The sequence below is a fragment of the Dicentrarchus labrax genome, unplaced genomic scaffold (genome assembly GCF_905237075.1).
Source record: "Dicentrarchus labrax unplaced genomic scaffold, dlabrax2021, whole genome shotgun sequence".
NCBI lineage: Eukaryota > Metazoa > Chordata > Actinopteri > Moronidae > Dicentrarchus > Dicentrarchus labrax.
In genome coordinates this window covers 14,113,879-14,136,670 of record NW_026136715.1, presented here as the reverse complement: position 1 = coordinate 14,136,670, position 22,792 = coordinate 14,113,879, and the positions used below count along the sequence as shown (strand labels likewise).

The window sequence follows — 22,792 nt, the reverse complement described above, 5'->3', positions numbered from 1 at the left end:
TACAATTGTAGCATTGTAAAATTGGTTTAATGAAATATGACTAATTCTTTTCCGTCATACTTAATCTCTGGAGTAGAGACAACAAGCAGTAAGAGAAAACTCTGGGCATTAGTTATCTTCAGCTTGTAACCACTTTACCACTTAAATGTGTCCCATGACTGACTGCAACGAAACACAGTTCTGTTCTGAGTTGGTTTCGAAAGAAGATGATTTATCCACCACTGGCGTATTATTCTCTCATGACTGGTAGATAAGTGCATTTTTTTTAACCTTTTTTAGCCAGGGTACACAGAATGATATTCTCTTTTTCCAGAATACCCCGCTGATGCAGTTATTTACTTACACAGTTAAACACATTACATCCAGTACAACCACAGCCTGATGTGCTGGCCTCAGATGCTCCAGTGGAGCATTTGTGGGTCAAGAGCCTTGTTCAGGGACAGCTCAGTGTGGAGCCAAAAACATTCATGCTATTCAGTTTAATAACCAGCTTCTTATTCATTTTTCCTAGAATCTCAATTCTTTTTTAAATCAAGTGGCAACTAGAGATGGTTTTATAGTTTCTGTTTTGGCCTTACATTTAATTCAGTGAATTGGCAATATTATAACAAGATATATTCTAAGTTTTTGTTCTTATTCTGCTTGTTCATAATTGCCCATCCAGGAAGTTGTTGTGACGGAAGTTGTGAAAATAATCACTATTATGCAAACAATTTGAATATTCAGGCCACAGATTGGGAAACCAAACATCAAAAGTGTGAACATTTTGTTACAAATGAATGAAATGTGATGTTCACTGTGCTATTATAAGCTGCAATCTGGAGCTTGCCTATACCGTGTGTGCACAATAACAGAGGGCACCAGTCGCAGTTAATTATAGATGAAGACGCACACATACACACCGAGTATGACGCTCAGAGCAGGGAGGCCCTATAGCTTGGACATAAATAAACTGTGTTCCAGTTCTTTCCTCTGTGTCACACAAACTCTCTCTCCATCCTATTGTGCCCTCCTCTGTCTGTCTTCTCACTTGCTCCCCATATCTCTCACTCCAGTGTGGAACTTTCCATCAAAGCATCTCGTTAATGATAAAGCACTCTCATGCATCTTTAAGCACTTGACAGGGATCTTCCACAGTGCAGTTTCAGCCAAACTCACACACGTACACCTTTTGAAAAAGTCAACAATGTCGTTTAGGTCATTTGCACTTGAATAATAAAAGGGAGAAAGGTCAATAAAGAAAATGTACTTTAACTTAACTGCATCCGTATGGACTATAAAACACATAATGGGAATTCCTGTTTTGGCCCAAATTTGTATCTATGTAATGTGTAAATTATATGAAAGTGTATATTTTTGATGTAGTTCTGTGTGTCAGTTTATGTGTGTGTGGGCCTTTGGAAGCAGTTAAACAGTTTAACCTCATGTGGTCCAGGCAGATTAACTTTAGACACTGCATGCAAAAGATAACACTCTTACTGTCACCAAAACAAACAGGATCATGACTGTTTGGGCAAAAAAAAAAAAGTCTTGAATCTTCCTGATCCAGTCGCACAAAATGTTTGACCCACACTGCTGTTGTTGGCTGTTGCTCTCAATCTTATTATGTGTTTAAATTCCAATGCGTTCCTGTTTTATATATACAGTATGTGTGGGAGTGCTACTTACATATGTAGCTCAGTGCAGGATTTGGTGTATGTATATATGTTGATGCATAGCCCCCTTGAAGTTACAGTAAGAGACAGACAGCCTTCAGTTAAAAAAAAAAAAGTACACTGCATGTTGCTTACATCACCTCATAAACAAATAAACAAACAAGCAAAAAATATATTTTTGATAGAGTGATTATCTATAAATTGTAGATTAGAGATTAGAGATTGATAACTTTGGGGAACAGTTTTGAGGTGAGAAACTTAAATATCAAAAAAAGTACTTTATAAAATGTAACACTTTTTATGTTAACCCAAATCCAAACTATTTGTATAAATTTGTAATTTCAAATATAATTATATATATTATACCGTATCTATTTGTTTACACATGTGGAAAGTAATCTGGAATTATCTATTATTGACTTTGGGTAATCCCTTGGATTACATTACCGATTACAATTTTGATGAGGTATCTAGTGGCTGTAATGGAATACAATTTTAGTGACCTACCCAACCTCTCCGGGGCTGCAGTCGGATTGACTGGCTGTAGTTAAAACCCCACAGTGCCATGAGAATATGTGACACACACATGCACACACATGCACACATGCACGCATTCTGGATAAATCACCAGAAAGAGACACTAGGATTAATATCCAAAAGCTGTTTTATTCCTCTGTGATATGATGCAATATCTGGATTTAACATTTCAGATGGGGATGTCCTTTTCAAATTTGAGTCTGAGGCTTATTAGTGTTTAGAGTCAAAATACAGCTGATATTGCAATCTTAGAAACCTGGACCATTGTCACAGACAAAGATCCACTCTTGGAAAACGTCATTCTAAATCTGTCAAATTGTGTTAGTAAATTGGTTTAGCAGTAAAAATGAAAGAAATCTTTGAACAATCGTTTTCTGTTAACTCAGAGCAAAAATGACAAGCATAAAAAATATGTTTGATGGGGATAAACGATTACATAGTCTGTGCATAGATAAAGACGTATTTTGAGTGACAGGGATAGAGAGAGAAAGAGGGATCTGGAAAGGCAGGAAGATGAAAGGACGCTGGGTGCTGAAATTGTCTTTTTTGGGTAAAAGTAAATTTTAGGTTAGTTCTTCCCAGACTTTTATTGAAGTACAGTGCCATTATCAGCATAAATTTGAAAGTTTCTGTATGTTTCTGTGTTAGTTTGTATTGTGCAAATAAAAATTAAAGTTAAACTTTATTCAAACTGCTAGAGGTTTTATTCAAACTGCTAGGACAAAATGCTTTCCAAATATACTGAAACATCTCAGGAACAAGATAGGCTTCTGCATGTTTTGAATTTGATTTCATGTTTTACTTGATGAGCATCGCCAGTTTTTTCTTTTCTTCCCTGTCAAAAACCTGTCTATTTAACTTTAAATATAGCACCACGGCACTCTTGTTTCTTCCTAAATTAATCAGATTAATAGACCTTTTTCAGAGCAGACATTGGTGACAGACAAGCACTGGTGGAACAGATAACATTAACAATGGCTTCGGCACAGCAATTATTGAAATGCACTGCAGCAATTACTGTAATAAGGTTCTGTGTTTTACATGTCAAAACATCAATTTGTGGAGCACTGGGTTAGAGTCAGAGATATACACATTTTATGCAGTTACTGTTTCTAAATAAAACTACAAATAAATAGCACTAACCAGGACAGCTGACATGTTAAAGTTAAAGACAATGAACTGGCTTATAATGTTTTAATGAACACACTCTGTTTCTCTGGCATGTTGTCTGCTGGAAGTGGAGTCTCCGGAGAGTGATGTGACATCCTGGCATCATAACTCTCTACTATTACTGACACAAGAACTATTAAAATATAATGTTGAGTGAACAGTGTATCTCAACTCAGACTAAATAAAAGAATAAAGCAGTTCCTTTAGGGAAAAAGCATTTGAGAATGTTAAATTAAACACTGCTAAGAATACAAACTGTGTGTGTGTGTGTGTGTGTGTGTGTGTGTGTGTGCCAGAGATCGATTTCAACTGTAACCTATTTCCGCACCTGCTTGTAACATATCTATGTGGCTGACAGTCCATTACCAGAAACTAGGTAGCGTGTGAACTCCGCTCTCGTCTCCTCCCAAGTGTCATTCAGCCCTCCTTTCTCTCTTTTCATCAGCAGCTCTATTTTCACTCTTTGTCCTTGGATGACCCTCATTTCCTATGGCCATGTAGTAATAATCTGGGTCATACATAAACTCATAGTTTAGGGTTCCTGTTGTCAGGTTATCCTGGAGGAAATGCAACCAGTTATACTACAACAGTCTGGGGAGCAAGCGTTGCCCAATAAAACTAATCTGCTCTTTTTCAGGAACATTCTGAGAGTCTGAAATTGTGTTATTGTTCCAAACCCTGCATAATAAAACAACAGTTACAATATGACACCGAATAAAATTCAGCTCCAGAGTTGCCTGTGAGTACATCTTAATCTACATTGTTAATTAGACATTTCTTGAAAATCAGAAGTTGCTCTGATAATATCGTACATATAATATTATTCTTTATCACCAAACACTAAATCTAATCTGTTGCTTAATTTTAATCTTCTGCATGAACATGGAAAGACATACCATCTCCTCTGATACCGCAGGAATGTGGCCTCATTCACAGTATTTTCTACATCTAGGTTTATGTTTATTTATATCTATGTATATTTATGTGTGAGTAACATACAGCATGTTCTTCAGCCACTAACTTATGATGCATATATGGACCCTTACTGTAAAATGCACAAGTACATCTGAACCTGATTGCCCGGCTTTTAAAATATGAAGAGTCTGATACAAATTCATGGAAATTAAGTCACTCACATCATGTTTATGTGTTATTATTTTTCTTCGATCAGTTGTGTGACGTAGATTGCTGTCATCAGACACCGTCTTATTAGGGCACTGATTAGTATTCCTAGAAACATATATTTCACTTCGCCCACCAGCTTCCTACTAGGAATATGTGTAATACAATTTGTATCGTTATAAAGAAATCCGACGCACTTCTTAGACAATAAGGAGTCTGTTTCTTTTTACACTGCATCACAGTTGAAGTATTTTAGGATCCCCTTGGTGACTGCAAGATATTGTTTAATATAATAAATAAAATGGGGCTATTATGTATTATTATAGAACCATGTGAAGTTCCTCCACAATCAATTGCTTTAAGTATTTACTGAATCTATACGTTAATCTTACAGAAGCTTTTCTCGGCCTGAGATGAGGTGTTGAGGTGAGTCCAGAGAGAAACGTATCAGGTGAAGCTAGCGAGCATTAATAGGTAGCAGACTACTCCATGTCAACCAGCAACTGGCATCCTGTTGTTGTCTGGATGACTTCCAGTTATACGGTCGCTGCACTGCCACACATGCCTTGTTGATGTGACCTCTATCTTTGTGTGTGTGCGTGTGTGGTGCACTAACATTACAGTGAAAGCAGAGACAGGTTACTGAAAGTAATGACGAAATCTTCCCTGAAGGGGAACACCGATGGAGATAAGGAGAGGAAGGAGAAAATACAAACACTAACTTTTCTCTCTCCTCCTCTGTCCTACACACACCTTTCTATAGACACATCAGAGCACATAAAACACTAGAAGACATAATTTAAAATCCCAGAATATATTGCATCCATTACAGTAAATTGCATACTGAAATGTTATCATACATACAAATACAGTGTAATGGTCTTGTTGGTGTAATAAACCTTGGACTGCTGTAGCCCTGACGTTACAGGTTACAGGCCGGTCTGTCTCTGAACTCATTATACAACAGTGACTATACAGACGAGGTACTGACTATATCATAAAAATTGACATCATACTGTATAATCATCATCACCATGAAGCTGATGGTCAAACACACAGAAAACACATAAATATAATATTAGCTTGATCATATGCTCAACCAGAAATTCAGACTAAAGTCTAAAGTTATTTTGAGATAATGTCATATTCCTGGATCTCAATTAACAAGTCACTTATTGTTCTTTCCAAGATTTCTTTTATAAGAGGAAAACATATTTTAAAAGAAATACTCTCTAACTTACCACCAGAACATTACACTGATACAGCATAATTTACAATTACTCCTCCAAAATATCATGGGACATTTTGGCCTATAATGTCTCATGACCCTGTAACAAGTTCCCTTTATTCCCTTTATTCAGCAATTATCTTTGGCTTCTTTCACTTTCCCCATGTTTTTCTGATCAAAGTGTGACTGAAAGGTTTACTTCCTCAATAAGATATCCACTAGTTGACAAAAATAATGACGTTTAAAACATGAAACCCAAACATTTTGAAGGATAGTAACTACCTCATAATCCACTATACATCAAATTGTATTTCAGGTCGGAATGCATTTCTTTGTTGGTAAATAATGCTCACAAACAAATGCTAGAATGGAGAGAGATTACAATTTCTACATTTTCAACCAAGCTGAAATAAAAAATACTGAGCATATATGCATGATAAACATAGGTATTACTGTAAGATTATGTATGGCAAATTCAACAGTATCCCAACATTATATAACTTAAGGCACTCCATTATAATACACAGTGTGGAGTCAGTTAGACTGCTAACAATAGTGGAGGATTCTTACCCACGCTACTGATCAAAGAGAATGAATAAATACAATAGAGTCATGATACATTTTTAAATAAATAAATACAGTAGGGTCATAATCTAGAGACTATACACATTTGACTCATATACAACACTTACAGGAAAATTGTGTTTGGGATTTATTATGCTTTTGTTTATGTTATTTCTTTACAACCTTGGTCGTACGTGTAGGCTTGGCCTTCATTCCTATCTGTTCAGATTTTTGTTATCTGCAGAATTAAATCTGTCTAAGACCCATGTTTTATGGCCCCATAACACTTTTAAAGTGTAACTAAACCCCTAAATTCTTATAGCTTTCTCCATCCCAAAATGGGATATAATTTGTATATCCTTGACTTAAATAGCGGGGTGGGGCCATGTGGCTACATATTGTGCGACGTGGAAAGTAACACCGCCCACCATTCTCAATAGCAGGAGTACAGCTGCAGGTAGTCAGAGATAACAAGCCATGAGCAGCTGCTGTCAGACTCTCCATGTCCGCCCTGGAAACACAGGGAGTCTGCTGGAGCTATTACAGTCACTAGAAGAACATTTACGATGTTCTTCAAAGTTAGCAAAGCTACGTTAACTAAACCAGCGTCTGGAATCAGACTCTCCATGTCTGCGCTGGAGCTTTGACAGTCACCAGAAGTCCATTTATAGCCGTTGTAAAAGTTTTTGTGAGGTTGTGTAACATTAGCTAAACTAGCGACTAAACACTCCAGAGAAAATATGTAGAATTCAAATACTTTACACTAAAATGTGAACGTAAATTTGAATCAATCAACAGTATGTCTTCAGCAGACAAATGTGATTTTTGGCTTTAGTTACTCTTTAGGTATTTGTGGCCAAAATGGTCAACAGTGAAGCTGGTGTGCAAAATGTTATATGCTATAGGATTAATGACCGAGACAATAAAAATATGACCAAAATTATAAAGAAATCCTTATAATGTACTGCTGAACTATAATAATGAAGATTTATTATATTTCTACTCAACTAAAGAAAGAGTCCTAACACAAAGTAGACTTGAAATATGTTGACATACAATTCTGAACATGAACTGAATAAATTCTCCCGCTTGTCTATTGTTATTTTCAATGTAATTTTCATATTAGACACAAAAGAGGTAAGTACAGCATATCCTGTATATCCATATAAAACAAATTTTTCACTAGGTGCAAACATTTTATCTCACCAGTACCATTAAGATTGGTTGACGGAAATCATAACAGTTAATTTTCTCCATACTCTCTTCTTCTTTGTTATGTCTTTCCTGCTGGCTTTCCTGTGGCAAAGTCTCTCCTCCTCCTGTCCTTCCACAGTTATTCCCCTTTGTCACTCTGCCAGATGCCATTGGCTTTATTGAGCGAGGTGTTGCTACCCTCTTTGTTACTTGTCTCAACATTCATGGCTTGCTCAACAGCATCTGCCAAGGGCAACTTGTCCTCTGCTTCCGTCTCTCTGTGGTAGAAGTAGTTAAAGTTGGAAACAATGACGGGAACAGGCAGAGCAATGGTCAGCACACCTGCAATGGCACACAAGGTGCCCACCATTTTACCACCCATGGTAATTGGACACATGTCCCCGTAGCCTACAGTGGTCATGGTAACCACAGCCCACCAAAAGCCATCAGGTATGCTGACGAACTGTGTGCTAGGTTCATCTACCTCAGCAAAGTAGATAGCACTGGAGAAGAGGATGACTCCGATGAAGAGGAAGAAGATGAGCAAGCCCAGCTCACGCATGCTGGCCTTTAGAGTCTGTCCCAGGATCTGCAGGCCCTTGGAGTGACGTGAGAGTTTGAATATACGAAACACCCTGACCAGACGGATGATACGCAGAATGGCCAAAGACATGTTCTGTCCTGAGTTCTCTTGCGGTGTTGAGACAATTTCTGTAACTACAGTAACAAAATAAGGGATGATAGATATAATGTCAATCGTGTTCATGAGATTGTGGAAAAATTCCTTTTTGCTTGGACAGACCAAAAATCTCACACACAGCTCAAAGAAGAACCATGCAATGCAGGCAGTCTCAATGATGAAAAAGGGATCAGAGAAAGTTGTTGGCTTTACGCCAGATGGAGCCACAGAAGTGTAAACGCTAGATTGGTTGAAAGGCTGTACCGCTGTGGGCACAACTGGGTCACTTTCATCTCTGAATTCTGGCAGTGTTTCCATGCAGAAAATAATGATGGATATGACAATAACAAAAACAGACACCAGTGCTACACCTCGGGCTGCATTTGAGCTTTCTGGGTACTCGAACAGCAGCCAGAATTGCCTGTACATGTCATTATCAGGTAGAGGGATCTCAACATCCTTTATGAATCCTTCATCTTCTCTGAACTGCTCCATGGCGTCACTTCCAAGCTCATAGAACACAATTTCATCTGCAAACACATCCAGGGGAACGTTAGCTGGACGTCTGACCTTACCCCCTGACTGGTAGTAATACAAGATCCCGTCAAAGCTGGGTCGGTTCCGATCAAAGAAGTACTCGTTCCTCATTGGATCAAAGTAGTCCATCCTTTTCAAAGGATCTCCTAGAAGAGTCTCAGGAAACTGGTCCAAAGTTTTAAGCTGTGTCTCAAAACGAAGGCCGGCAATGTTGATGATGACTTTCTGGTCTCCATCATCTAAACCTCGTTTATCTACAAACAGATCCTCACAGCACTCCTTTGCAAGCCGGCTGAAGATTGTCTCACTCTCCTTAGTGCCCTCACTGTTTAGCAGCAATTTCCAATTGGAGATCATACTGGCACAGCTACTGCGCCCCTGTCTGCTTGGAGTTGGCATGGTTGGGGACTGGGGTACTTCCAGTGTCTGTGTATGTGGAGCGGGTGAAGATGAGGTGGACTCCCACATGCAGGAGGGCACATGACTGTGGTGGGAGGGCGTAGAGGACAGTTGAGAGGTTCGCAGAAGGTAGTTGCTGCCCGGGCTGGTGTGCTCTGGGGGCATATCCACGGTAAGAGCTGTGGTCTCATCAGCATAGGTGTCCACCTCATCCTCAAAGCTCCCGTTGAGGTCTACTAGGCTCTCAAAGTCTACCAGCGCCACCTCCATGGCTGCAGTTCAGCCAGTGCAAAGCCGTGGGAACCCAGGATAAGACAATCACACACACACAGATGTATAGATGGGAGGCTCAGTCACCAGAATGAGCAGTAGGGTACCAGAGCAGCCGTTCTTCAGCAGCACTTACAGCAACGGGACAACTTGTTGAAAGCCTCCTCTATTCTTCAGTCCCTCCAACACCTATAGAGTGAGAGACAGAGAGAGAATGAGAGTCAGTGTGTTTCTGTCAATGGTTTGGAGGGTTTGTTTTGTGTTAATTGTCATCAGGCGACAAGAATATGACGTTAGAAAAGAACATGTTTTATCATGACTCTTTGTTTCCTAGATACCCATCCCTCTGGTTACCAACAGTGAGAAAGGACAAGGGAGAGAGGGAAATACAGAAATGATGGAAGAAAGAGGAAGAAGAGGGCAAGGCAGCTAGATGAGGGAAAGAAGGAAGAGATTGTAACAGTGGCAGGACAAGATTGTACTTTTCTTGATAGAAAGACATAGTAGAAACATTTGCTATTTCTCTCTACAGTCTGTTATTGTGGAGGCACTACGATGAGTCATGTAACTGTGAAAACAAGAAACATAAAACAAAACATTAAGTATTTGGATGTAAGTGTAAATAATTGAGGCCTTATGTGTGTTCAAATCACTTGTTGGTTTAAACTTGTGATATTTTGTACCCAAATAATTAAACTCTCCTTATCTACTGCACACACATAATATCTCTTATTACTTTATACGCTCACTGTCATCATGTCAATAATGTGCACACACATTATTTCTCTGTCTCACACGTAAACATGCGTCATAACACCTGCTCAAGGGAAAGGGAATCAAGGCACACACCCTGTAATGACCCCAATGCAAGTAGAAGGAGAGGATAGTGCAGGGTAACTGGGGCTGTGCATACATTAGTGCATAATTAACTGGCTGTACAGTGATAGCATGAGCCTAGCTTCCTCCAAACACCAGGGCTCACATTTAAACTGCACTGTGCCAAATAATTTTTTTGTAGAAATCCACTCTGCTCCTATATTGTGCCATCTGTTTCTGCACTCAAATTTACCCGAGCTTGTGTGACTTTACACCAGCATAAAGATTCTAATGCTCTCTGAGGTGTGTACGCATTAGTGTGAATGCATTTATTGAATATGCATCTGTGTGTGTGCAGTGCGCTGTGTGCTTATACTGTAGATGTGTGTATGTTTATGGCCGAGTGCTGACGCCTGCAGATGTTTAATTAAAGACTCCCGAGATGAGTCACCACCTAGCACCAATGCCAGTGATACCAATCCTGCTGGGAGACAGAGAGAGAGAGAGAGAGAGAGAGAGAGAGAGAGAGAGAGAGAGAGAGATGGGCCAGCTGAATGAATAAGGGGGATGACAGGAAAATTGTTGGGAAGACGGATGGGGGTGGAAGGACTGGGTGCGATGAGGACAGAATGCAAAAAGAAGGAAAGTGACAATGAGACAGAATGGGAGTTGATAGGTGGGTGGGTGGATAGACAGGATGATGAGAGAGCAGCCATGACAAGGAAAGAGGGGGGTTTATCAAGAGCAGAGGAAACAGATGGCAAAGAGCGGTAAAAGAAACAAACACTATGATAAATTGTTCATACAAAACTGGTAAAGGTGTCCAGTGAGAAGAAGTTGGAAACTTAAATACATGGAGAGTAAAATTGCAACATTTGATGAAAATCAAATCCAGTTCTCCTCTCCTCTCAAACCACATGGCCAGAATGACATGATTTGACCTTTTGAGCAACCCGAACTTTCTCTTGATCCTAAAATGCAGTAGCAGCTGCAAACAAGTACACTGGCAAGACATTTACTCTTAAGACTAATACCTGAAAATTAGACAATGATTTTGCACTTCATGACCTATTCCTAATGTATTTCCAATAACTCAATATGCTATCAATATTTAATTTAGCTTAATGTAAGACAAAGAACAGCCAACTCTTAAATGCCTCTCTCTGTAATGTCTGCTCTGACACAAGATCATCGCACTGATTCAGCTATCTATCTTTTATTTGTAGAGCCCATTATCTGTTGAGACAGATTTTCGGTTAGTTAGTAGGTAGTTAGGGTAGTTCAGTTTTCTCTCAAAACAAATCAGACTTAAGACACTGAAGAAATGAAGGAATTGAACTAATTTCAAAAGCTGCCATTCAAACTCTGCCCCCTGGACTCTTAAAGGAAGAAACAAGGTAATAAGACCTTCAGTATAAACTTCCCAGACAAGCTTATAGACAGAGTAACAGACAAGCAACACACTCCTTACCTTCCTTAGCAAGAAGCCTACAGAGAGATGTGTCTACACAATGCTGTAAAAAGCAAAAACAGGAGAGGGAGAAAAGGTTTCCTCCACAAGTTCTGCTTCTGTTCCTCAATTGGCATCAGTATGACTAATCTATCACAGACTGCATTGAGTAACCTAATGCTGGAGTAGAAACTAGAGCTGGGGCCAAGGCCACATGCACACACACGAAACATGCAAACAAGCATGGACACAGGCCGCAGACAAACAGAAAAGCAGTAGGAAAAGAAAATCTGGCATTAAATGTTGCTTCATTGACATTTTCTGTATGCATGTGTAAAATATGTAAGTACTTGTGTTTGTGTGAGTGTATGTGTGTGTGTGTGTGTGTGTGTGTGTGTGTGTGTGTGTGTGTGTGTGTGTGGGGCCATGTGTGACATAAGCCATCTCTCAGTGATCTGGACAATGTGGTCAAGGCCCTCTAGACTGGAACAATGCGATTAGATCCTCAGATCTCTCCATGCTTGACTCACTCACCTACACACACACAGGTCGTATCCATAACTGATTTATTTACTGTATTACAATAAATAATTGATGTTTAACAACTCCATTAACATGTTCAACACAGCGGGGTAGAACAAATGGTGAGAGAGTTACATGGACAGAGGAAACAAAGCTCCCTTCCCCACAGAGCTTTCACTTCAACTCTTTAACTATAAGCTCTTTCTAAGCTGAACACCTTCATAACAGACATTTTTAATGACGTTTAGTGTAATATCTTCCATCACAAGAGCAGGGGGAAAAAATTAGAAATTGAATCTCTTAAGGGGGGCCCAGGTATTTTTTTGTCATAGATGATCTTGTGTCAAATTCCAGGGAGTGACACTCAGACACACACGACCATACCTCCCTGTCCTCACGCTGTAAAACATATATGTACACACAGGCATGTAAGGAAGCTGCCACTCCTCTCTCATAATTCCAGAGCATGTGTGAACAACTAGTCTTGTCAGCACTGTTGAATCAAAATGTCTTGTTTAATTGTGAGATTAATTAAATCCTGCTTTATGCCCCTAAATTTGACTTGTCACTTCTATATTTAAAAGTACCCATGCTAGGATATACATTTAAATTTTTTTCCAGGCTCAGTAGTGTGATTTTCAGAATGAACATTCTCCAAACCACAATAAAATTATGAATGATCAATTGCATGTGTAGTAGATAAAGGATGGATGCATGCTCAAACACCAAAACACAGACTCTTCTTATTTGTAATGGCATTGAAATTGATACTAATGTTGACATTCTGTAATTCTTTTTCCACTTACTTCCATTTAATTAATGACAACATTAAAAAAGAAGACAAAGCTGGCTCTCTGAAATTATGTGCTAAAGTCTTGGATTACAAAAATTTAACAAAGTAGCGGGCAAGTAATAGATTTGGGGGGTTAACAGGGCATGAACAGAACTGAAAAGAAGAGAATGAATGAAAAATGAATAAATAATGAACAGCTAAGATATACATAATTCTACATATACAGTATATATTGTCATACATTGACATATGCATGGAAAAAGACTCTGCTCTAGCAGTGAGGACAAAATGCTTCTAAGGAGGCACTGTGACCTTGACTCGTGTTAGGACAGCGTAAAACAGAGGTGCCATATGGGCCCCATGCCGACCCATGGTGCTCCGACTATTCTTGCCATGCTATTAACACACAGAGGGGAGTAATAGTGGGTGAAACCCATGAGATAATAACTTGCTACATGTCACACTCCAATGCACACAAATACATCCACAGCACACAAACAATAGGAAAAAAAAACGACATGTGGGACAATATGGAAATCTCCATCGGAAATATGGTATTGCATGCTGTGCTCAGTGACTGTACATTATAGAAAGCTTACCGCTGTGACTTTACCACATGTTTGTAAACATGAACAGATGTTCAGGCAGATAGCTTAAGCCAATCCTTTGCTAGCTGGTTGGCAAGAAATGCATTTATCTCTCCAATATTTACCCTAAAAATAAAACCTTGTATATACATTTACTAACAAATATTCTCTTCTGCTTTGATTAATAATTAGATGATTGCTAAATAAAGCACTGCAACACCACTGTCACTGTCTCAAAATGCCTCATGCACATGCAGCTACATGCAAAGGTAAAGTAAAGTTAAAGAAATGCATATCATCTTTCAGTACAGTAATGTAGTGTGAATATGGATCTATTTCTGCATTCCTGTTCAAATGTACAAACACACTATCATGCACACAAAAAAAACATAGACACTCTCTCCATCTGATTTTAATTATGACACATTTTTGCTGCCTCATCATTAAGAGTTGACTTTAAAGCTTTATGTTTTACTGAGGAGGAACAAGACTGCTGACTTCAGATCATTTTAAGCATAAAGGATAACACAATAGTTAGCCGGTTTTTATGGGTTTTAATTGTGTTATTTTGTATTTGCATGTGTTTATGTGTGTCCTCAGTAATTCCACTCAGGCTTGAGGCTTCAGAGGTTTCATTAAAATTTCAAGTGATCGTTTGCTTGCAGCTGATCCTGTTGAGTATCCCACATTTCAATCTAAGTGGACCTGCTTTTGTTATATCTGATCATATGATCATCAGTCACCTCATCAACATGAATTGAAATTGCCTTTACTTTCGCCAGGTTTTTTTTAATTGAAGAACTACAATTATATGTTTTCAAGTCTTTAATACTTTTTAGTAATACTTTCTGATTTCTAATATACATAACTTGACGGTAATACACTGTACTCAGTGAAGTATATGGCACCACAGTGTACTAAATACTCTGCAAAACTATATACTGTAAAAACTGTACACTATGCTGTTAAAGCTTAAAGCTGCTGCAGCTGTTTTAATTGTACATGCCTCCTGCTTAAAACGAACTAACCTAAAATTATCTCCTTTAAATGTTCACTTTCCTCATCACAAACCAAAGTACAAATTCCAACTTCACTGGATAATATTCATTATCACTAGAATAAATCTGCAGTGTGCCAGATGTTCGCAGATGAGCACAGTTGGTGAATCTGTTAAGTGTGCTCAGTGAAGTTTGTGCTGCATTAACTTTTCACTCTGTGTAAAGAAGTAATGGGCCACATTCTCACTTAAATTTACAGTAAATACAGTATGATTGACCTTGTATGTTCAACCCTTTGTTATTCTCCTGTCATGAGGTGTGGGGTTTTTGGCTGTGTGAGGGCATTGGTTGGTAGAGCTGGTATTTTTGGACCAAAGTTTTGACCCTATTAAGCAGATTAATACAGGCTGGGCAGCTCAGTGCTATAAGCCGAGGGATCTCTTCTGTCAGATCAACACAGATACTAGCAAGCCATCACAGATAGGCACACAAACACAGAAAGTAACACACACCCACACACACACACACAGGGAAAAGATAATGCTGCTGGAGTCCCATTTTTTATATGTAGCACGCGGAACGTACAGATTGAAGGAGCAAAACGGTCACTGTTAACTCCCACCAACTGCTACGGCCTTGCATGGAAGCTTATATATATATGTGTGTGTGTGTGTGTGTGTGTGTGTGTGTGTGTGTGTATATATACATATATATACGTACATATATATCTATATGTCGATAATACATATCTATGTATGTATGTATTTTCGATTACTTTTTGCTGCAGTAGAGACTCAGCCTTGATATGTGGTACGCACTCTACCAGGTGAGTGACTGGAGCTCCCAGCTTTCATGTGTTTATTTAGTTAGGGTTAAGCAACTAAAATTACTTGGTTAACTTTAGGGAAAGCTTGAGGTCATGGTTAATGGATTAGTTGATCAACAGAAAAATAATTGGAAACTGTTTTGATAATAGATTCATCATTTTATTCATTTTTAAATCAAAAATGGAAAACAGTCACTAGCTCTAGCTGCTTACATGTCAGGAACTGATTATTTGCTTTCTCATATATAATAGTAAACTGAATACCTTTGCGTTTTGGACTGTTGGTCAAATAAAGCTGTTTCAATCACGCGACACCTTGGGCTGTGATAAATTAGCAAGCATTCTTCATTATTTTCTTTTATTTAACAGACAACATTATTCATCAATTAATCATTCAGTGTAATCTCATTCAGCAGATTAATTAAAAAGTGATTAAAGAATTGTTAGTTTACCTTCACTCCCTCACTTTGTGCTGCACTACACAATACTAAGTGTAGATTCCCAATGCAGAAAAGTTGCCTATGAATATAATTCATGGGAGACAAAAGTGTTCTCCACTGCCATCATGAATCTTGACTGTTGATGGAAAAAGAATTACTTTAAAAGCTTATATTATAGTGCAAATATTTACAAGGTTCCAGATGAAAACACACACCGCAATGAACCTTATGAACCTTTTGAGGCTGTAGTACAGATGGTGACTGAGAGTATGTTTTTAATTATGAAACGTCTATTATCCGAATAACAGATTTTTAGAATATCATATCCCTCTCTCTTGAGCTTTTAAATCACTTACTGAAATATGAATTAGAAATGTCCATTTGGTAATGCAGTTCATAACCGGAGCCAAACGCCGCCTCTCATTAATGGACCTAAAAATAGACGCAAAATGGATCGTCAATGATCTTCATCTACTGTGTGGTAGTTTTATGAGGTGACACTATACTGTATGTTTGAACTGAGCATGTGTATGTATGTGGTGGAACATCTTAAGAGAAAAGTGAGCAAAGAAGAAACACTCACACATACACACAAAATTATACATGTAAAAATTACAAGTTATACAATAAAGGATATAGTGTTATGAAAATGTCCAGCAATGTGCACATTAAAGTAGACAAAAGCACAGTTTTTTATTTGCAGATGGTGACTGCATACTGTAGGGGAGACCGGGGCTTGTTGTCACACTTTTTACGCTCTTATATATTTCTTGGAATCAATACATCATATTAAAAAAAAATGTGTACCAGATGAAAGAGCAAAGTCTCAGGTATATATTTTGTATTTATGTCATTTTCATATCTTGTGTCAGTGCAGAGTTATAAGCAATCAAATAGAGAGTGTGAACATGTGACATGTTGCCCCACCATAGGGTAAGTTGTCTCACTATATGGGGTAACAGTTAACGCAAATTCAACCCTGTAACTTGCAACCTTGCAATTTTGTCCAATCACCACAAAGTTTTTTCAAATGTGACCTATCCTTGATGTTTCCTGCACTAAATGTCATCAAACTCACTTCCCTGTTTCAAGCGAGAGATGTGGGACATGAACATCTCACTTTTGCCCTGTCCAGACAGTGTGATTTTATTCCACTGATGCCACTGCCATTTTTAAGGAATTTGACAAAAAAAATCAACTCTTTCTGCAATTTCCACTTTATTTCAAACACATTTAGAAAAAAAGTAGATAATTTTCAAGCTGCAACAATCCCCAAAAAAGCCTGTGTAATGCGGGGAGGACTGATTGACCAGTTTATAAATGTGTAACATTTAACTTGCCATTCATAGTCCCCTTGCCTCGGGGGAATTTTATTGCCCCATGCTGTTGCTGGGAGACAGTTGTGAGTATAGACGTGTGTGTGTGTGATGTGAACATGAAGTGTTGTGTGTCTTGCTGCGTTGTCATTGATTAAAGGATACTATTACAAGATAAACTGTTTACTATCTACAGCCAAGCCCAGAGTGACTGTAGTATGTTAAACAACAAGAATTCAAGGAGTGGAAGTTCAATTGTTCACCAATACATAAATATCTTTTAAATGACATGCACATCACACAGAATTAAAGAGAGGTGAAAGGAAATATCTTAATAAAATGCTAGAAAATATCTAAAAATTATTTTTGCCCATATTAGCTATCCCTATTCCATATGTTTGTCTGGAGCAGATTTGTTGTCTACATGCAACCTCCATGAGGCATTCAGAAGATGTAAGCTGCTGATGCTGACATGGGTGTGTCTGCAGGCTCCAGGCCAAGTCCCAGTGCACAGCAGCTGGGACCAAAATCCTCACTTGGCCTTTTGACAAGACACACACACACACACTCATACATACACACACAGACACACAAACAGCAACAACAGCGCGACCACAGTCACTTCCTAATAAATAAAAAACTTCCCATAGAGCATCTAAAAAAAGCCCATAGTAGGCCTACTTTAGAAATTGACAAAACTGAGGGCAATTATATAAGCTTACCAACTTTCATTCAATGAGAGTAATAAATTAACTGATTATAAAGATTTAGGGATATTTTATTGTGGTCCATGTGCGACTCACTGACACTCACTAAATCAGCACTAAGATGAAGTTAACACACACATTCAGTATTAGTGCTGTTGATGGAATAAGATAAATAATAATACTTTGTGTTCTGTTTCTATAAAAACACAAAATATTATGTCTGAGGTACGAAGTAATTTACTGTATACAAGTCAACTGCAATGCAGTCACATTGCGTCTCACTACTTCTAAATATGGACAAACAATGAACTGCTTTGTGTGTTTGGGTAAACAAATAAAAATAAGACATGTCTGCCAAGTCAACTCTTATTGCTTTGACAGGACATCCTCAATTACTGGCACAGAGGTCGACAAAAAGATTGATGTGCCAGCATGGGTCTGTCTGTTACACACCCAACACACATGTGCAGCAACCTCGCCAGAAAGCAACTATTATTAAAGCATAAACAATGCATGCTACAGCTCTTTCTACATGATGAAGGATTTAACAGCACATCAGGTCATATACTGGAAAAACTCCCTTGTGAAATTTTCCCCCCTTAACATTAAATGTTCATGACTTAATAAGCAACAATCAAAATTGAAGAAACTTTTGTTGTTATTTAATGAGAGTTTAACTTTTAAAAACTCCAATCTGCTTAATCAGAACTGTGTAAGTGGTTTGATCATATTTGATTGACAGTCGTCAAACAGCTGAATAAGATAATTCAAATGTTGCTAAATCCTGCTGACTTAAAACCAGCAAGAAGAGCACAAAGAAACAAGGAAACATAAAAACCTCCAATGAGAGATAACTAAAGCTGTTCTAACTTTGACAGAAAACATTGTGCACATGACACATAGGATCCCATTACTCACAGTAATAAGCCAATTGAGAAAATAGATTTTCAGGGCCTTGAAGAAGTCTTTTTGTCTTTGTGAGTGATTTGCCTATAGATATATTGATTCTCATCAACTCCTAAAACAACTGAACAGGGAACAAGTGTTATCATCCCTCCGCATTGCAAGAAGAGGGTTATTTGCTCACAAAGCACAGCCAAAAGGTTAAATGAATAACAATTTCATTTGACTTCAAAAGCAGTCAAACAGACTCTCTCTCATCCCTTTGTGTCTACCCAGGCCATACCCAGGCCACCCTCTGCCTCCACCCCCCATCCCATCCTGGCATTCCTCCTCCACAGTGGGGATTAAGCCCGTCTCATTTACAGGAATATTGTGTTGTTTTTTAGAAGCCTTTTTTGTGCCCAATCCAGACGAGGAAAATATGGCCATCTGGTCTGACTCTCTCTTACATATCACTAATCTCAGGTGGCGTACAATCAAGCAACACACATGCACGACATCCACACAGACACACACAGACACACAGACACACACACACACACACACACACACACACACACACACACACACAGATGCCAAAATACACCATGCAAATTGAGTGAATGTCCACATCTGCTTGTAAAATAATCCTATGACACATACTGTACCAGTTTTTCTCAGAAGACTTTTCTCTCTACTAACCTGGGCAGCATGGAACCTGTCTACTGGTGTATGTACCAGCTTATGAAAATGTAAATAGTGTTAAAAGAGACAATCAGGTAAATTGTCACTTTCCGTTGGTGATAGTTGAGGAGAAAATGATTAAATCAATTTCAATTCAGAAAAGTTTGCGCCCAGATTAATGACAGTTTGAACTTCAATCAAAGAGGATATGTGTGGAGATGGCTGCACGAACCCCTTCATCAGACAAAGTTAAATACAACATTGCATATAACCTTAAGTGAAACAGTTATCGAATTATTCTTGTCCATCTATATGTCAGTGTTTTTGGGAGCTGCAGCAGCACATTGACCAAAGAACAGTCTGCAGAGGCACCTCTTCTCCTCTGGACTGAGGCAGTAGGTAATAAGTGGACCACTTCACTTGAAGCTTACTTCTTTACATTTTTGTGACATCTGTAGCGACCACTATGCAGATGAATGTTTTACATGAAATGCATATGATACACTTATTAAACACTATGTAGGCTATAGTTTTAATAATAAATAAAGTCATAATGCCAGGCTTGTTCCCAGTGAAGTGAGGCAGAATATAAGTAGATTAAACCATACCATACCATTATTATTATTAAGGAAGAATTGACTTTGATATAAAAAAAAAAAAATCTGTTTGCATAAATATTAACTTTTCCTTTTTGAAAACCCTTAGGAGCCTCGCTTAATGCTGGAAAAAATATTTTAAATACATTTTATAATTAAACAAAGTAAGGGAGGCAGTGTGAGAGAGTTCCTCATTGTTTTCAAGTTGCACCTTCCTCCGATGCACCTGTTCCATATTCAGATGTGCACAGATTTGTGTATGTTGTGTGTCTATAACTTTTCCTTTTCCCAGTGAAGTCAGCTATAAGAGGTATGCAAAAGCAACTAAGCTGTGATTTGTCTGTTGTCCCAGAGACAGACGAGAGTTCACCCAGCGGGACTGTGCAACAACTGGTTGGATTAAAAAAAAAAAAAACGCATGGTGAGCGATCACACGGGAACCTGTAGCACTTGTTGTAAGATGCTATTCGAGGAGAGGAAAGCGGCCTACCTTCAGTGCCGTCGAGATCCTACAGACTTCCGGGCGTTGTTGGTGAAAGTTTGGTGCTCCGGGCCGTGCCGGAGGCATGGTTAGTGCGCACTGGATCGACGGACCGCAACGCGCTTCCTGTTACCCCCGGGTTGACCGCGCAGACAGCAGGCACGGCGGAGGTGCCCCGGCCAATCACCCTGGGGCCAGATGTGAGAGTGATATAACAACAGCATGATTACGTTTAATTTGGCCAATTCCCCGCTTGCAAAATCCCTGTTTTTCTTCGTCCTCCAACCAAAGCTGTGTGGCTTTATCTCGAGGGGAGGAGAGAGAGGGCGAGAGAGAGATAGAGAGAGAGAGAGAGAGAGAGAGAAGAGATTAAAAAAGGGTTGTTTCCTAACCTCTGCCATGATGCCTTATTCTCTATTGACCAACATCAGTCAAGATAACTTTCTCTTAGCTATACCATAACTAGACACCCACATCTAAATAAGGCTGGAATTAGATACTGCATAGTAGTCGAATAAAAGCATGACAGACCCAAAATATGCCAAAGTTTTCAACCCATACTACCAAATTATGCTATAATTACATTTAATACCAACATGGGCCTATGATAGCTTAGTTATGAAAACACAGGCTGTAATGACAATATATGTAGGCTATAATATCAGACAGCATTATATAGTCACACAAAACATTGAGTGCTCAGAGGACAATACATACAGACCTTTATTCAATACAGTTTCACTTTCTTACAGGGTATTTTTTGCTTAAAGCATAGGCTATAATGTAATATATAATATAACTGCAAATCAAATTGAACCTTGGTTGGTAACAAATCAGTATCTCCCTTGTATTAAAAAAATCCTTTTAAAGGTCCAGTGTAACAGGACAGGCAGTATCGGCAGTATGTGTTCAATCCAAAAGCAATGTCTGGTCATTTAATTGCATTTCAGTGAGAAATGAAAAGCTGGCAAGCAAAAAAAACAAAACAATATTATATAAAGATATCGCTCTATATAGAAAAACATGGGTATGGGTATGTTGGCTGCTGTATTCAACGAGGTCCAGGAGGTTGTGTAGCAGCAGCTGGCAGCTCCTCTCCAGTAGCTACAGGACAACAGCAGCAGTCTCTCTTCTAGTAGTGGGCACAGCAGTTCTTTTCAGTGTACTGAATCACTATGAATCGTCCATAAAAAAGATTTATTCACAAGATTTGTTCACCAAATCGTTCAGTACTTGACCAGAGCTGTGACTGCGTTTTCTCACTGATTGAACTAAAACATGGCGGAATGTTCAGTTCAGCTCGCTAACTAGTGAACTGAAAATAGTTACATGCATAGATACAGACGCTGCAGTTCGATTTATGAAAGAAATGTACAGAGTGCACACATGACTCTTTCTCTCATGAATGCCATTATTTATGAACATATCTGAACATGTCTGCCGCAGTCTGGCAGAAGCTGTTGTCTCACCTTCCCTAATGTCTTCTGGGGAAAACTCTTTTTTTCACTAAGATTAAGGAAAAGTTGTAATCCTGGTTTCTCTACCTGGTCTCGTTACAATTCTGATCCTGCATTTATTGATTGTTGCTGTCCTACCTCAGTGGGGGAAGCTGGAATGCTATTAATCCCATTTATGAAAGATATATGCACCATTTTGGGGCCAGGCTCGGGCATAAACAGCACTACTAATCTAGAAACCTATTTTTGTTTAACTATGCTTGAGTACACAGAATTAATATATAGCTGATAATTCTGCTACATGTGGATCCATGCCCTAATAATCTCCAAATCAAGGATCCCCAACAATCAACAGAAGAACATATATTCAATGAATGAATGAATGAATGAATTGCAGGTTAGGATATATTTATTTGATCTACTGGATTACTCTCTTTCCGTTCCTCCTATTTTCTTCTTAACTTCTCTCACTCTCTCAGCTCCACTCATTTATGCATGGAAACCTACTGCACTGAAAGAAGAAAAATATGAACAGAAAAAGTATTACAAATTCTGATCATAAACTTAAGTTCAGTCAGCCAACTCACATGGAATGTTTATTAAATGGTGGATGCTGGGGTGGTGGTGGGGCTTACAACTTACAGAGCAGCAACAGCTTACAGAGCAGCAGCAGCAGCAATACGGATGCAAGGCAATTGACAGCAGAGGGAGACCTGGGAAATTGTGCAGTTTAAATAGACCGCCAGATTGGAAGGGAGCGCTTGGTTAGTGATTATGGAATAATGCATGTCATGTGTGTAATCAGCGCAGCTCGAGTTGACCTGCCTGAACTAGCTCGCAGGCTTTGCTTCATATGCAAAATAGATTAAATGCAAATCTTAT

At 38.7% G+C, this 22,792-nt stretch overlaps 1 protein-coding gene across 1 annotated transcript; it reads right to left on the bottom strand.

Annotated features, from left to right (window-relative positions):
• Positions 1–5,282: 5,282 nt before the first annotated feature.
• Positions 5,283–20,795, bottom strand: kcna10a (potassium voltage-gated channel, shaker-related subfamily, member 10a). The gene is made up of 2 exons (XM_051426224.1): positions 20,463–20,795; positions 5,283–9,544 (listed from the first exon to the last, which is right to left on the bottom strand). Exon 2 carries the CDS (start codon positions 9,353–9,355, stop codon positions 7,610–7,612), a length of 1,746 nt encoding a protein of 581 aa, XP_051282184.1. The 5' UTR covers positions 9,356–9,544; positions 20,463–20,795; the 3' UTR covers positions 5,283–7,609.
• Positions 20,796–22,792: the final 1,997 nt, after the last annotated feature.